General features: G+C 52.6%; 1 protein-coding gene across 2 annotated transcripts in view; it reads right to left on the reverse strand.

The window, feature by feature from the left end:
* MYO5B (myosin VB) overlaps positions 1–14,024 on the reverse strand; it is a 254,815-nt gene that overhangs the window by 101,047 nt on the left and 139,744 nt on the right. For both annotated transcript variants that reach the window (XM_037034115.1, XM_037034116.1), the window contains exons 6-10: positions 12,997–13,140; positions 11,219–11,300; positions 6,116–6,223; positions 4,861–4,970; positions 442–707 (exon numbers count right to left, since the gene is read on the reverse strand). In XM_037034115.1, coding sequence (XP_036890010.1) covers positions 442–707; positions 4,861–4,970; positions 6,116–6,223; positions 11,219–11,300; positions 12,997–13,140 — 710 coding nt within the window. The remainder of the gene's footprint in view (positions 1–441; positions 708–4,860; positions 4,971–6,115; positions 6,224–11,218; positions 11,301–12,996; positions 13,141–14,024) is intronic.

The raw sequence follows: 14,024 nt of genomic DNA on the forward strand, positions 1-14,024 counted from the left end.
GCTAAAGTAATCACCTTGACTGCAGGCTTAATGAGTGAAGTCAAACGGTACATTTAAACATGACAGACACAAAACCCGAATTTAGGTTCCTAGTAAGTTCCAGTGTGAGGCCCGGGCAAGACCTCTCCCTCTCTGGGCCCGTTGCCCAACTGCACAGACAGACGTCTCCAGAGTTTCTCAACAGGGGAGCTACTGGTATCTGCACAGGGTCCACTCTCCCTCGGGACTGGCCTCGAGACTGTGGGACCTACCACTCCAGGCCTCAGGCCACCAGGTGCCAGTAGTGACTCCAGGCACTGTGACAACCAAAAACGCCATCCCACATCCTCCACTCCTAAGTGAGACCTGCCCAGGAGGCCTCCCAGGCCCCCACTGGCTCTCGAACACCAGCAAGAAGACACCAAGTGTCCCCAGGAGGGGCGGGGGCACAGGCTGACCCACCCGTAGATGTCCAGGACCCCAATGAAGGAGTGCTGCTTGAGGGAGGTGTGCAGGGCCTTGTTGACGTGCTCCACGATCCAGCCGAACAGCTGCGCGTAGATGTGCTTGGCCAGGGCGTTGCGAGCGTTGACCACCTGCTGCAGCGACATGGTCTTGACATAGGTCTCCGAGGCGGTGACCAGCTTGCGGTGGCACAGCCAGTGCTCCATCTGGCTGTGCTCCACCCCCAGCAGTCGGCAGAAGTTGCTGAGGTGCTCATCCTGAGGCTGGAAGAGACACGGGAGATGGCTCAGGAGGCACGTGGGGGACAAGCCCACCAGCGTGCCCTCTGCCCTCTGCCCTCCTGCCCGGGGACGGAACGGGCCCTAGCACTGCAGAGCCCCACTTCATCTCCAGTCGCAGCTCCGGAGTCTCACTGACACTCACACCGATAAGTGAAGACGAAAATTAGGGCCCCAAGAGTGTGGTTCAAGTGGATGATAGTGCGCCTGCTACTGACCAAAGTACCAGGGCTTTAACAGACAAAACACGTGCTCCACTTATCCTGTCCCCTCCATGGCCGGCTGGTTGCAGAGGCACCGGTAGGAGATGCATGGGAATTGATAGTTTAGGCACAGATAAACTTAAGATTAAGAAGCCAGAGGGAAGGCAGCAGAGTCCCAGTGAAGGCAGTTTCCATCTGCTGAGTTCCACGTGCAGTGCTTAACCCACAGGCCAGAAAGAAGCTCACTGTCAAATGTAACTTTGATGAGCACCCAGCCTAACAGCCACGTGCACAGAACTGCACCCTGAGCTGACCCTGCACAGACGCAGACCCTTCTGCACGGACGCGCGCAATCCTGAGCTTGCAAGCAGACTTTCTTTCATCTTAGCCTCAGTGACACCATAGAGTGTGTAACTGAACTTTATGTTCTTAAAGCACTTGATGCTTAGGGGGAAAAGTGAATCTGGGTGGAAGGCTGGGACCAATGGCAAAAACATGGAACAAATTTTGACCTGAGAAGATCACTTGGAACACTAACTGATAACATCACACACAGGCTGAGAGCTGAAAAGCAAAACAAGCTAGGATTCCTCCGGCTTAAGGCCCTTCCCCACCCAGGCGAGCAGTCCAGTCCTAGAGCAGGGCAGTGTCTCACCCAGGTGCCCAGGGCCCCGCTACCCAGTGAACCCAGCCGCCTCTGCCAGCTAGCTGCCTTTCATCTTGACCCTCCTTTACCCTGGGTACCAATCACACTACCTAGCCTTTGAGCCACTGAGAACCAGATCACCCACAGAGACTTTTGATTTCACCAATGGTTATATCTCTTGAGCAACCAGGGCACCTCATGGAAAACCTGCTTTTCCTACAAGGTTTCTCTCACCCATTTTTCACCCTCTCCTCTAAATCCACCCAGGAAAGCTGATAACTCAGCCATGAGCCTGCTGGGAAGCCTTGTATCTCTGAGGCTGAAAGGGAGCCCTGCGGGACGTGACTGCTGCCTCCTGATGGCCCCAAATTGCTGGGGGGACTCATTTCCTATAGGGCCGCATGGTAGGATTTAAACGAGGGCTTGTTCAGTGAAAATGAGCAGATATCTGTACCATTTCCTCCTCTCTCTATATAGGCTGTGTGTGTGTGTGTGTGTGTGTGTGTGTGTACTTCTCCTATAGACACTTAAAATCTACCCCAAACAAACACAGCTACAAAGTAACAGAATGTCTGAGTAGGAAAGAACCTCAGCAATCGTTCAGGCCAGTGTTTTTACAAAGCATGGTGTGTGGAGCAACAGTTACAGAGCATGGACACTGGCTCTGCTTAACAAGAGAGGCGGGGTCTCAGGTCAAAGGGCTGCACAGGCTGGTTTGTAATCGGAACCCATCAGCATCACGATGCAAGTACTTTACTGAGCACTTCCTGAACTTAACAGACCAAAGAACCCTTCTTTATCTAAGAAAAGGCCTAGGACTGATGTTCCCAGGAAAATACCTTGGGAACTGTCATCCTAACCCAATGCCCCTACCTTCTCAGTGGAGGAGGAGGAGAAGTACGCTCCCCGACTGTGGCCCAGAGCCCTCACCCAGCCCATGAGAATCAGCGTGGGCTGGGTGGGTGTGGAGAGGTAGGGTTGTGCGGGCCAGGTCTCCTGGCCAACAAACCTCTCCCCCTGCAGGGACCCCCCAGTTGCTCACCCCCTCCCCCAAACAGAGTCATATTTGGTAAGGTGAAATGCCTGGGAACTGCTTGGCAGGCAACAGGTTCAGAGGTGACAAGAGTCTGACTTGTTTATCTGACCTATTTCCAAGAAATTCTTAATTGCCAGGCACAGGACTGCAGCTGGATTCCCTGGCATGTCAACGACATGCTCCCAGCGACCACAAGTGGCCACGCCTGCCCACAGGCTCCCTGCCCTCCCTGGCTCCTCCCAGGTGGACACAGTGGAAAAGGGTCTGATCATCCCCCTGGGAAGGGTGCCCCTCCACTGCAGCGGGCTGCGGCGTACCCCTCAATTACCCTCTTCTGACTGTTGATTAAAGGTGCTCATTGAAACTGATTTGACATCATGCAATTTACACTTAAGCTTAATTAAATGATGCTAAATCCATTATAAAGAGCCAGCATCAGAGGAGGCAGATTAGGTTTGTGGGGCCCATGGGGCCAAATTCAAGAAACAAATTGCCTCTGGTGTCCAAGTAATTGTGTGCTGATGCATCTCCAAGGAAACTGGGGCAGCCGTGGGACACATTTTCATGCCTTAATTGAAAATGAACGCGAACGAGCAGAAGGCACAGGGTGGATGGATAGACAGCAGTTCCAGCACAGGGCCCACCCTGTGTCCCGAGGAGCAAACCAAAACACAATGGAGAGGGGGATTTCACTGGCAACCAGTTAGTGAAGCACTCCTCAGACGCACCCCATGCATCCCACACTGTGCTAAGCACCAGTGGGGGCACGTGGCAGAGGAGGGCAGCCCCAGGCCCAGAGACTGGCAGTTTGTGGGGGCAGCCAGTGGCAGTGGTGTGGGGGACAGAACAGTGGCTGGCTCTGGACCAGCTTTGCCATGGGACGCCATTAGACCTTACAGATGTCTCCCCTCTCCAGGCCTTCGTTTTCCCCACCCTGTGCAGGGAGAAGGGTGTGCATAAGGCCCACTCTGGCTCTAACCACAGTGATGACAATAGTTAAGGACTGAATCACGGGAGCCCTGTGCTAACCCTGTGGTGACCCTGTGCAGGTCACCACACCCCCCCTCTGCAGATGAGGAAACAGACCCGGAAGGGTTAAGTAACCATCCGTAAGTAGCAGAACCAGGACTTGCACGCTGGCAGTCCTGATTCTCAGTTCTCACTCTCAGTCAGTTCTCTACGCAGCCTCCAGCCGGAGAACCATCGGAGACTAGCCTGGACCAGGTACTTGTGCTCCAAATCTTCGACTTGCTCTGAGCTTGGACGGAAAGGCCAGCTGCACCATGTGATACCCAAACCTCTGTCTGTTGGGTGTCCAGCCTCCCTCCTCCCCCACTTTCAGCACCACCTGTGTCTCGATAAGTGGGCATAAAAGAGGCCTGTACTAAACTGTCGCAGACCACTCATTCGTGGTCAGGATATCAACGCTGCCTCACACAACACAGGGAAGCGCGGGCGAGCACCTACAGCTGCTGTCTGCTCTGCCCAGCATCCGCTCTGCCCTCTGCTCGCTTGGATGTCTTCGATCATCACCGATCAGGTCCTCTTTGGGCGCTGGGAAAAAACATTCATCGCCAGCATTCATCCAGCATTCCACAGCCTGCAGCACTATCATGCGGTGGTCTCAACGCTCTGCCTCACTCTGTCAAGATCTTGGCACGTGCTGTCAGCTGTCTCATCTCCCCAGTTAGACTGTAAGCTCCTTGGGGATGGTCACCACGCACAGTGTCCAACCCTCCTCTCCACAGCCTTCCAGCGTGGCCCACAGTCGGGAGCTCCAAGTACCCGTGGGCTGACAACACGTGGCAGAATTCCACGGGCCTCAAGGTGCTTGGAAAAATCAACCCATCAAAAATAATTTATTGCCCTGGCTGGATAGCTCAGTTGGTTAGAGCGTTGTCCCGATACACCAAGGCTGAGGGTCCAATCCCCAGTCAGGGCACATGGAAGAATCAATCAATGAATGCATAAATAAGTGGAACAACAAATCGATGTCTCTAAAATCAAAAACAAAAATAAATTTATTTAATAGTTACTAAATTCCCTGCCCTCTGTGACAGAAATTTGATGACAGCTGATTTGGAAAGGGTTTATTCTTATAAAGAGTCATCAGCAAGGAAACAGCACCCGTTACTGGTAATAATAAAGAACCCACGAGTGCCCTCTGAGTGCACGGACAGGGTCCAGGTTTGTGCAGCTGGGAGCGCCCAAGACGTGTGCGCGTTCTGTCTCCGGGGCCACAGTGCGACTCACCGACACGCTGCAGGACTCGCCGTCACGCTCCGCCTGGATCTCCACGTTCCCCAGGTGCAGGATGGATGCAATGATCTTAAAAATGTTTATCTGATGGGACTCTCTCACTCCTGGGGGGAAAAAAGAACCAATGACACTCAATGTCCACGCAGGATGGGAAGGACAGCTTACCCTTTTTGTGAGGACTTAAAAGAGAAATAAGGTTGGGTTTTCCTTTCTGGGCCAGTGACTCCTGAAGTGATGCCAGCTCCTCACTAAGCCATCCCACTCACAGCGACAGCCCCGAGGGCCAAGGGGCTCCCCCGGCTACACGGAAGCAGCTTCTCTCCGATTGCCCTGATCAAACCAGCTGGGTCAGGCACCAGTTTAGTTTCCCCAGGAGCAGAGGAGAGGCGCAATCATGCGGGCTCATTTTGGACTTGAGATTTCAACTAACGCTTTATGGATGTTTTCAGCAGTTTGATAAGAATGGTCAGTTGTCTGCGGCCATTTTTCTCCCAACATGACGCCCTGCAGACATCTGGGACACACGTCCGTCCAAAGGGCCAGTGGGGTAGGACGAGCAGCGCCCCTGGGGAGTGCCTGGGAGGTGGGGCTGGGTGTCCTGCGGGTGGCTGTGCCCTGTGCTGTGCACTCTGTTGTCAGGACAGGCATGCCTGCCACCTACCTCAGGGGCACCATGGCAGCAAACTCCTACTGTCCACTTTATTTACACAACTAAGTCACCAAAGACACAGATGGTCTCTTATCATTCATACTCAGCTTTAAGGCATTATCGTTTCTTTTTCAGCTGCAAAATATTTCAGGCATAAAAAAAATTACAGAATAATATAATGAATGCCAGTCAACCTACCACTCAGTTTAGGAGATAGTACAATTGTTCCCCCACATTCCTCCCCTGCTATATTACTTAATTTTAAGGCAATAATTTATCAGTCTATAAAAATGTGAGCGACAACTGTATTAATGGGCATAAAAGTATATCATGCTAGGATTAAAAACTTTACTCAGATGACCCACATACTGGAGCAACTCTCAAAATCTTATTTTTAGGAAAAGTCGACAAAGCCCCAAGCCTTAACCATTGGGAGCCCGAGAGCCAGGATGGAAGAGGGAGCAAGGAGAGATTCACCAGGAACGAGTGGGCTCAGCAGCGGCTGGTGAAGGTGGACAAGCCCAACAGCACGAGGTTCTGCTTTTCTCCTGGCCATGGCGTCCCACCTCCCAGCCCCTGCCCGCTTCCCAAGCTCCTTACCAAGGAGTGTGAAGGCTTGCCGCGTCTTCTCAAAGTCCTCGGCATCATCCACACCCTCGATGGATGTGTCTCCACCCTGTGACGTGTAAAAAAAGTCCTCTGCGCAGGCTGTGGAAGGAAGGAGGTGGGGCGTCAGGCATCAGAGGGAAGTTCATCCCCAGTTTGCCTGCAGACGGTGGCTCAGTAGCTTGGGAGGAGTTCTGCTCCCTCAACAAGCTACCCCAGGCCGGACTGCGCTCCCAGACGAGGCAGAGCCCTTTCAAAAACTGCCTTCGTTGGCACATGGGAGAGAAAACTAAGTAACAAGAGCTGGAAAATGACGCTCCACTGTCAGAATGAGTTTGCTGTGTTTGTGTAAAACTGTTCCGTGAAAACCATGTGCACGTAAAAGACAAACAAGTCATGGAGAGCTCACTGTGAAGTAGGGTTCATCACGGACTTGTTTTTGAGGAGGATCTAATACGCGCGAGTAAGACATGCAGCCACCCTGGACTCACAGATGTCGTCACCTTCAGTCTCAGTGCGAGAAGCTCATCCGACACTTGAGGGCGAGTGAGGTGCCCAAGGTGACATGGCTTTGGCTCCCGTGTGTGTTTCAGTGAGTCGGGGCTTCCTTGAGACCCTCCTGTTTGTTCTCACCCCCAGTCTCACTCCCCCCAGTCAGGGGGAGAGCTGGTGTGCAGGGCCCAGGCTCTGTGCTAGAATTCAGAGCCAACCGTAGCAGAGGCAGAAAACGTGACCAGCTCCGGGTAGTATTCACACCGGGGGCTGGGAAGTTGGCATTTAAGGCAACAACATCTAAATAACCCCAGAAAAATCACTTAAATTTTCCACAAACGTGTAGAAGCTTTGTGTGGTGCAACCCTGCCCTGTACTTAGTGTCTCTAAGGGTATAATGTTTGACTTTGATGAGAGGTCAAAATCGAACACTGGCCGATTTTCCTCCTCCTCCTCCAGCTCATTCTCTCCCCCAGACCTGAGCACGTGCAGTGGAACACACGTCAGTCAAATGTGCGCATACACAGTAGTACAGCAGGTCCTAGGCAGACCTTCTTCAACACCGTGTTTCCAGCTGGACCCCTAGGAATTTCCCAAGTCTCCTTCCTTCCTCCATTCTGACGGTCACTGCCCTCGGCATCCAGGCCTCTTGAGAAAGACTGAACCAGTCTCCCTGTTTCTGCTCCCGTCCCTTCCGACAGCTGGTACCTCCGACCCCACGGCTCTCCTATTTACAGCCCCAAGTGACCCTCTCCCAGCCACGGCCCTCAAGGTAAAGGTCAAACACCCTAAAAGAGTCCCCTAGACCTTTCTTCATAGAGTGGCTTCCTCCTGCCATTCCCCACACACATCGCTTGTCCTTCCCCAACTCTCAGTCCCAGACACACCAGCTTCCTTATGGTCATGCCTCAGCTCTACCCCCATTGGTGTCTTAAAGGGCCCTGCTCACCTGACTTCCTGGTCCCTCCCCATTCCTCACCTCGCACCCTGCTCCAAGTCATACTGTACTTCATCAGTTCCTCTGCCAGTCAAGTGCACATTGCCAGGCCCAGGTAGGAAGTGCACAACTCTGTCCCAAACTCGTCTCTCCTAACCTGAGCACTACACATCAGGCAACCTCTCTGCCCACAGGAACGAAGAGCTGAATGCCAGTGCCAGTGAAGGAAGGAAGGCTTCCTGGAGGAGTCCCCCAGTCTGATGACTGGTGGTACTTGAACCATAAGGGGAAGGACTTCATCCCTGATCTCAAGCCCACTCACAGCCATAATGAGTTAGGATGAAGGAAGCCACTACAGGTCTTTGTGGAGCTTACACATTTAGCTCTTTTATACTGAATCCCGCTGGGGGCTCTGGCATAGAATAACAGTATCGAAGGCTTAATAAAAGCACCCCTTATTTCCCTCTACATTCACCTTTCAAAATATTTGATAATTTTTTACAGGGCATATGTGGGAAAAACTGGAAGTATTATTTACTCCCGGTTTTGTGGCTGGCAAACCGAGGAACCTATAGTGGGCTGTAAGAGGCTGCCCAGGCTCGCCCAGGGTTTGGCAGGCCTGGGAACCCACTACCAGATCACCTATCAAAGAAATTATTCTTTACCTGTGAGATCCCATGACTTAGCCACAAACCCAACCTAACTCATTATCAGAAGTAGCACCTGAACCCACCAGGAAGCCACCCCAGAGAACATTAGACCTCTGTCCTGGAGGGAAGGAGGCCTTTGCAGCATCTACTGAAGAAGCTCTGCTGTCAACAGCCAGGGCCCTCCTGAGTCAGACACACTACCCCACCTTCCCTGATTCCAGTTCCCAAACTCAGGCCCAGCTGGGCCCCTTCCCTGGCTGAGGACCCTCACTGCAGGGGCCTCGGGCTCAGTCACAGCATTCTCTACCAAATGATCCAAATCTAATCACAGCCACCCAGCCCGCCCTTCCACCTGCCTTAAGGTTTGTAGTTACTTTGGTTCACATCACCCTCTAGGCCCTCTTAATAAGACAAGTGTCTCAGAGACACTCCCCCATCTGCTGAGCCTGCCTGGGGCTCCTCAGATCTCTGCCAGGCCCAGGATGCTGTCACCAGCCACCCCGTCCCAGAATGACTTCTCATGTCCTCCGGGTTGGGCCTCTCTGTACTTCGAATTTCCAGGGAGGAAAACACCGCAACATCCCCTGTGAACTGGCTCAACAGGCAGACACTAGGTTAAGCCGAGTACAGACCTCGGAGGGGGCATGAACCAGAGATTAGAGCAGTGGACCCCAGGGCCACGGCCAAGGGCTTGCACTTCACCTGGGGGCCGGGGTGGGGGGGCGGGGCACTACGCTCCAGCCTGTGCAAGGCATAAGAGATACTTCATAAAACTGCACTGACATACTAATGGAAGGAAAAAGAAGAAAGAATTTGTTCCTTATTACCCAGAGGCTGTAGTTAAGCGACTATGGGCCCATTACACCTCTTTTGACCATCTTTTATTCACACTGTAGCAAATTATTCATTGCTCTGCTTTCTAAAAAGAAAAAAACAACTCATCCTGTGGCCATGTTGATGGGACAGACCACCACCAACAGGGTGGAGGCAAGCAGCGATGACTGCGTGCAAGTCTGTTCCCCCTGCCCCAAATCTCAAAGGCACAAGACTCCTGCTGGGCCGGGGGGCTTCTTGCAAGACTTTTTCCCTGCATCTGAACAGCATGTTTTTTTGAAAAAAGATTTTATTTATTTATCTTTAGAGGGGAAGGGAAGGAGAGAAGGAGAGAAATATCAATGTATGGTTGCCTCTCGTGAGTCCCCCGCTGGGAACTGGCCTGCAACCCAGACATGTGCCCTGGTGGGAATCGAACCTCGATTGTGTGGTTTGCAGGCCCGCACTCAATCCACTGAGCTACACCAGGCAGGGCTGAACAGCATGTTTTAGGTGAAGACAAGGGTCTGAGGCAGTCTAACCAGTCACTGGGGGGCTGCTGACTAGTTCCCCATTCGTTCGACATTTCCAGCCACTCAACCAGTGTTACAAGTGAAGCTAAATGACCAGCTTCAGGGCTCTCAGAGTATTTCTACCCCAAGAGACGGAGACAAGAGCTTATCAAAGGTCCTCACTTCGCTCCCAGATACTCTCGGAGGGCACATGCAGGCAAAGGAGTGTGAGAAACTGACTGAACTGGGCAGTGTCCAACTGACCCATCCAGGAGCCCAGGGGTCTGCATCTTGCAGCGACTCGGCACAGGGAAGAGCCATTCTCACCTTAGCGTACTTGTGGGAGTGCAAAAAAAACTTAGGAGGATTTCTTCTCTCTTACCTGAAAGCCACATTATTTGGGGGAAAGGGTCCAAATACAGCCCGATGGATCTTGCCAATATTTGTTCATTTTCTGTAACAACTGGCCTTACAAAAAATTTTCATCTCCTGCAGGTTAGCCCTGGAAAGCTCAGCTAGGTCTGAGGGTGGCAGTGGCCATTCATGTGGCCTGTCTTCCCGATCACTTATGACCATAAGCCAACATGACAGTCTCAAGGTCCCTGCTCACCAAACAAGGCTCGTCACAGTCACTCCTGCACCCAAGGACTTCGTGATTTTACTCGCAAACACTGCACAACCAGACTCCAAGGCACAACCAACTAATACGTGTCCTCCAGGGATTCCTCCTGGGTCTAATTTAAGCAGTACTTTCCCCGAGAACCTTCTGACCTGCGTCAGCTAAGGCCTCCCTCAGCCTCTGCTTACCACTCTGCCCGGTAACTACTGTGAGCTGAGTGAGGACAGCGGGCACACCGTGGTGTTCGGCGTGGCACTCCGGTGCCTCACACTGCCTGCGTGGGGGCTGACGGCTGAAGGGACCGATGCTAAGTCGTACGGCACAGGCACCCGAGGCAAGTAAGGCAGGCAGTGCAGCGGGCAGGCCGAGGGTTGAGTCGGTGATCAGGCCCCAGCGAAGGACTGTTTATCTGATGGGACCGACGCACGCGCCACGCAGGGCTCCAGCCTGGCCCCTGCACCCCCCTGGCCAGCGCTCCAGGGTGGTGTACCGGAGAACCCCAAGGACGGCCGCCCAGCAGTGCTGAGTGGTGGGCCCCTCTCTTACCTTCCCGCAGGTGAGGCCCGGGCTTTGTCAGCGTGCCTCTCGAGCCACCCTCCGTTATCCCGGGCTCACCCCCTCGCTCCCTCCCTTCTCTGGCTTTGCCTTCAGTCCTTAGTTATCACTTAAGATGGAAGTGACGGCATTAATTGAACCTTCTAGATCCTCGTGGTGGGGACACATTTCTTATGAGGTTAAAAGTGGAAACATTTTTTGTGATTAGATAAAAACTAAATTTTTAAAAAGTGGAAACATGTTTCAAAACAATAATACTTAGAAATTCTTTGCTCGGCAAACACTGTTCCACCCCCTGCCTCTTATCCTTGCCAGCCTTTTCTGTGGCAGACAGCCTGGGTGCAATGAGTGCTTTTTTACTGACTGGGTAATGAAGCTCTGGGTAAAGGGGCCTAGGGGATGGGCCCCCACGACAGTGGGCTTTGAGCAGAGCCCCCTTCCTCCTCGCAGAGGCCCCAGGTGTACCCGCCACCGGCTGCAGCCGCAGCCTGCCCAGAGGATGGGCACCCGTTGGCTTACTTAGTGCGAGCTCCTTAAACTCCGGAAGACTGGCCACAGCGCAGAGCTGGTAGAAGATGTGGTAGTTCCTCTCATCATCTGCCTGGAGGAGAGCAGAGTTATGCGGCTTTAGGGTAGTGACCCCCAAGACTGCCCCTTCCTCATTCTAACCCCAGGGTGCTCGGGGCGACAGAGGTCACGACTGCCCCTCCATACTGTGCCCCCTTCAGTTCTGACCTGTGGATCTTCATTCATTACTATGGGGACGAGGGGAAGGGAGGGAGGAAGAGAAGGAGAGAAATATCAATGTGTGGCTGCCTTTCTTACACCCCCTACTGGGAACTGGCCCACAACCCAGGCATGTGCCCTGACTGGGAATCAAACTGGTGACCACTTGGTTTTCAGGCCTGTGCTCAACCCACTGAGCTATACCAGCCAGGGAAGGATTTTCACCTCTTAAATGAAAGCATGTATTTTTCCTTTTCCTCCTATGAAGAACATCATTGCTATTTCCCAAGTGGTGGGTCAGTCCATCAGCGCACAGTTATCGGGCAGCTGTGCCACAGACTGCCTGGGTACAGACTGTAATTCCCCTGCAGTGGGCTCCCTGTCTCCTCGGAGAGGCTCAGAACCAAGGAAATGCTGGGTTCTGTCCTGCCATCAGGCTGGGCAGTCAGGAAAGGTCCACAGCTGAGAGTGGCCTTAGAGAGGACACTGGGCCAAACCTGCTTTCAGCTGGCAGTGGTGGCAGTGGGGGGTGGGAACAAGGAAGAGGAAGGCTCCCGGGATGTTCAGAGCCGTGGCCAGCACCCCGACCCACAGCCAGTACGGCAGGCTGTCTGCTTTGCTGCAGGGAAATGAAGGGCATGGGGTTGTCAGACCAAACCTGGGACTGGGTTTGAGAAAAAGCCTAGGCAATCCAAGGAAAATAAAAATAATGCCGGTTCAGAGACACATTAAATCCATTGCTAAGGATCAGCACAGAGTCGGGTGCCACTGAGCAGCACACGGCTGCAGCTGTTTTTTATGTCCCTTCTGATGGTAGTTGCAATGTCAGAGCCTGGACGCCATCTGACCTCGGGAAGAGTGTGCAGCCGGCTCCCACCAGGGCACACGCTGCGTCCCGGTTCAGTGACAAGACACTGAAAGGGGACTGGAGGAGGGCCACTCTTGTGTGGTGAGCTTCACTGACCACCACGGAAGGCCAGGGTGGAGGAGGGAAAGTCCACCAAGGGGCTGAAGGGCAGTGGGGAGGAAGAGAGTGGAAAGTGAGCTTAGAGAGATGAAGAAGCAAGGCTGGCGAGAAGAGGGACATCCATTAACTTGAAAAGGAAAGCAGGTAGGCTTTCCCCCCTTTTACAGTGCGCCTGTAAGTATGTGGCTGGGGAATGCTGAAACCCACAGACACCGCATGCTGTTGCCCTGCTCATGACTCCAAAACCACGAGGGGCGGGCTGACGGGTTCCTGGTTGTGTCGTCAGCATCTAGCAAAGGTGAGCATATAATATATGCTTGTTGAGTGAGTCTAAAAGCAATACTCACTGAAAAATAACACCGGTAAAAGGTTTTACCTTTTTACCAGTAAAAGGTTTACTGGTAAAAGGTTTTTCAGGCACGATGTCTATGGCATTGGAATCAATACTTACCCGTGAAAGAAGAGAAAGAAGAGCGAAAGAACAAGGTATCCAATCCCAGGCTCAGAAGGTGAGTTGCTCTTTGGACCCGGAGAATGGGGTGAGGGGCAGGTACCAGCATCCACAGTGAAAACAGTACAAGGAATCCCAGGTCACACCGCTCACCTGAAAGACCACTCTGGACTTCTCCAGCAGGTAGGTCCTCATGTTGGCTCCAATGATGTGGTACCTTCTGTCAAAGCCAATCTGAATATACTTCCCAAAGCGGCTGCTGTTGTCATTGCGAGTGGTTTTGGCATTTCCGATGGCCTGTTCAGAGCAAAACAACAAAAGCTGTGCTAAACAGGAAGGGCTCTCTGAAAGTCAGGACCAGATGTTTGCGGCAGCATCTCCTTCCTCACCGCACCTCTCTGCTAACGGGACAACAACGGGCCACGCTAAAAACAAAACATTGTTTTGTTTTTAATACTTCACTTTTCTGCCTCCTTTATTCCAAAGGACGGCCCACGACAGTAATGAATTGATTGGTGGACCCTATTTCTGCCTGGAACGTGTGCGTGATTGTGACGGCTGTTGCAGTCATCGTGAGACTGTGAGGGAAAGGTCCATAGACGCAGACAGCCCACTGCTCTGACACTTCTCAGCCACAAAGCCTGGGCAAGGGCCCAAGGGCTCTGAGCTTTTTGTGAGAAAAAGAAAACCTCTTGGGCTTAGTCCACTCTGATCAGGTCTCATGACTAAGCCATCAAATGTCATCCCCCCTGAAAAACAGAACTTCCTAGAAAGAGACCAAAGATCAACACCCATCCCTCCACACTCATTACGAGGACAGATCAGGATGCCATGGCCTACTTGGTACCATTCGAACACACTTGGTGGTGACTTTTAAAATGAGTGGCCAAAGGACTGGTCTCCTTGGATAAATACTTTCTGTAAGGCATTACACTGAGGATGGATGGGAACAAATATATTAGTTTGTCATCGTTTTCACGTGGTTTACTCTTTAGGCGACTAAAGCACTCCAAAAATATCCCCCACGAAAGTTTTCAGTTGTCTAGGAAATTGTAACTGGTCTTAGTTTCTCTCCATCTCCCAACTGAAACCCTGGCCTTTCTTTCTTTTTCCCAGGACTGGGGGGGGGGGCGCTCTGTGGCTCCCACAGTTGTATGCCAGCAGACTCCAGTCACCCCAAG

Source organism: Sturnira hondurensis, unplaced genomic scaffold, assembly GCF_014824575.4.
Source record: "Sturnira hondurensis isolate 20B ecotype Veracruz unplaced genomic scaffold, ASM1482457v3 Scaffold0001872, whole genome shotgun sequence".
NCBI lineage: Eukaryota > Metazoa > Chordata > Mammalia > Chiroptera > Phyllostomidae > Sturnira > Sturnira hondurensis.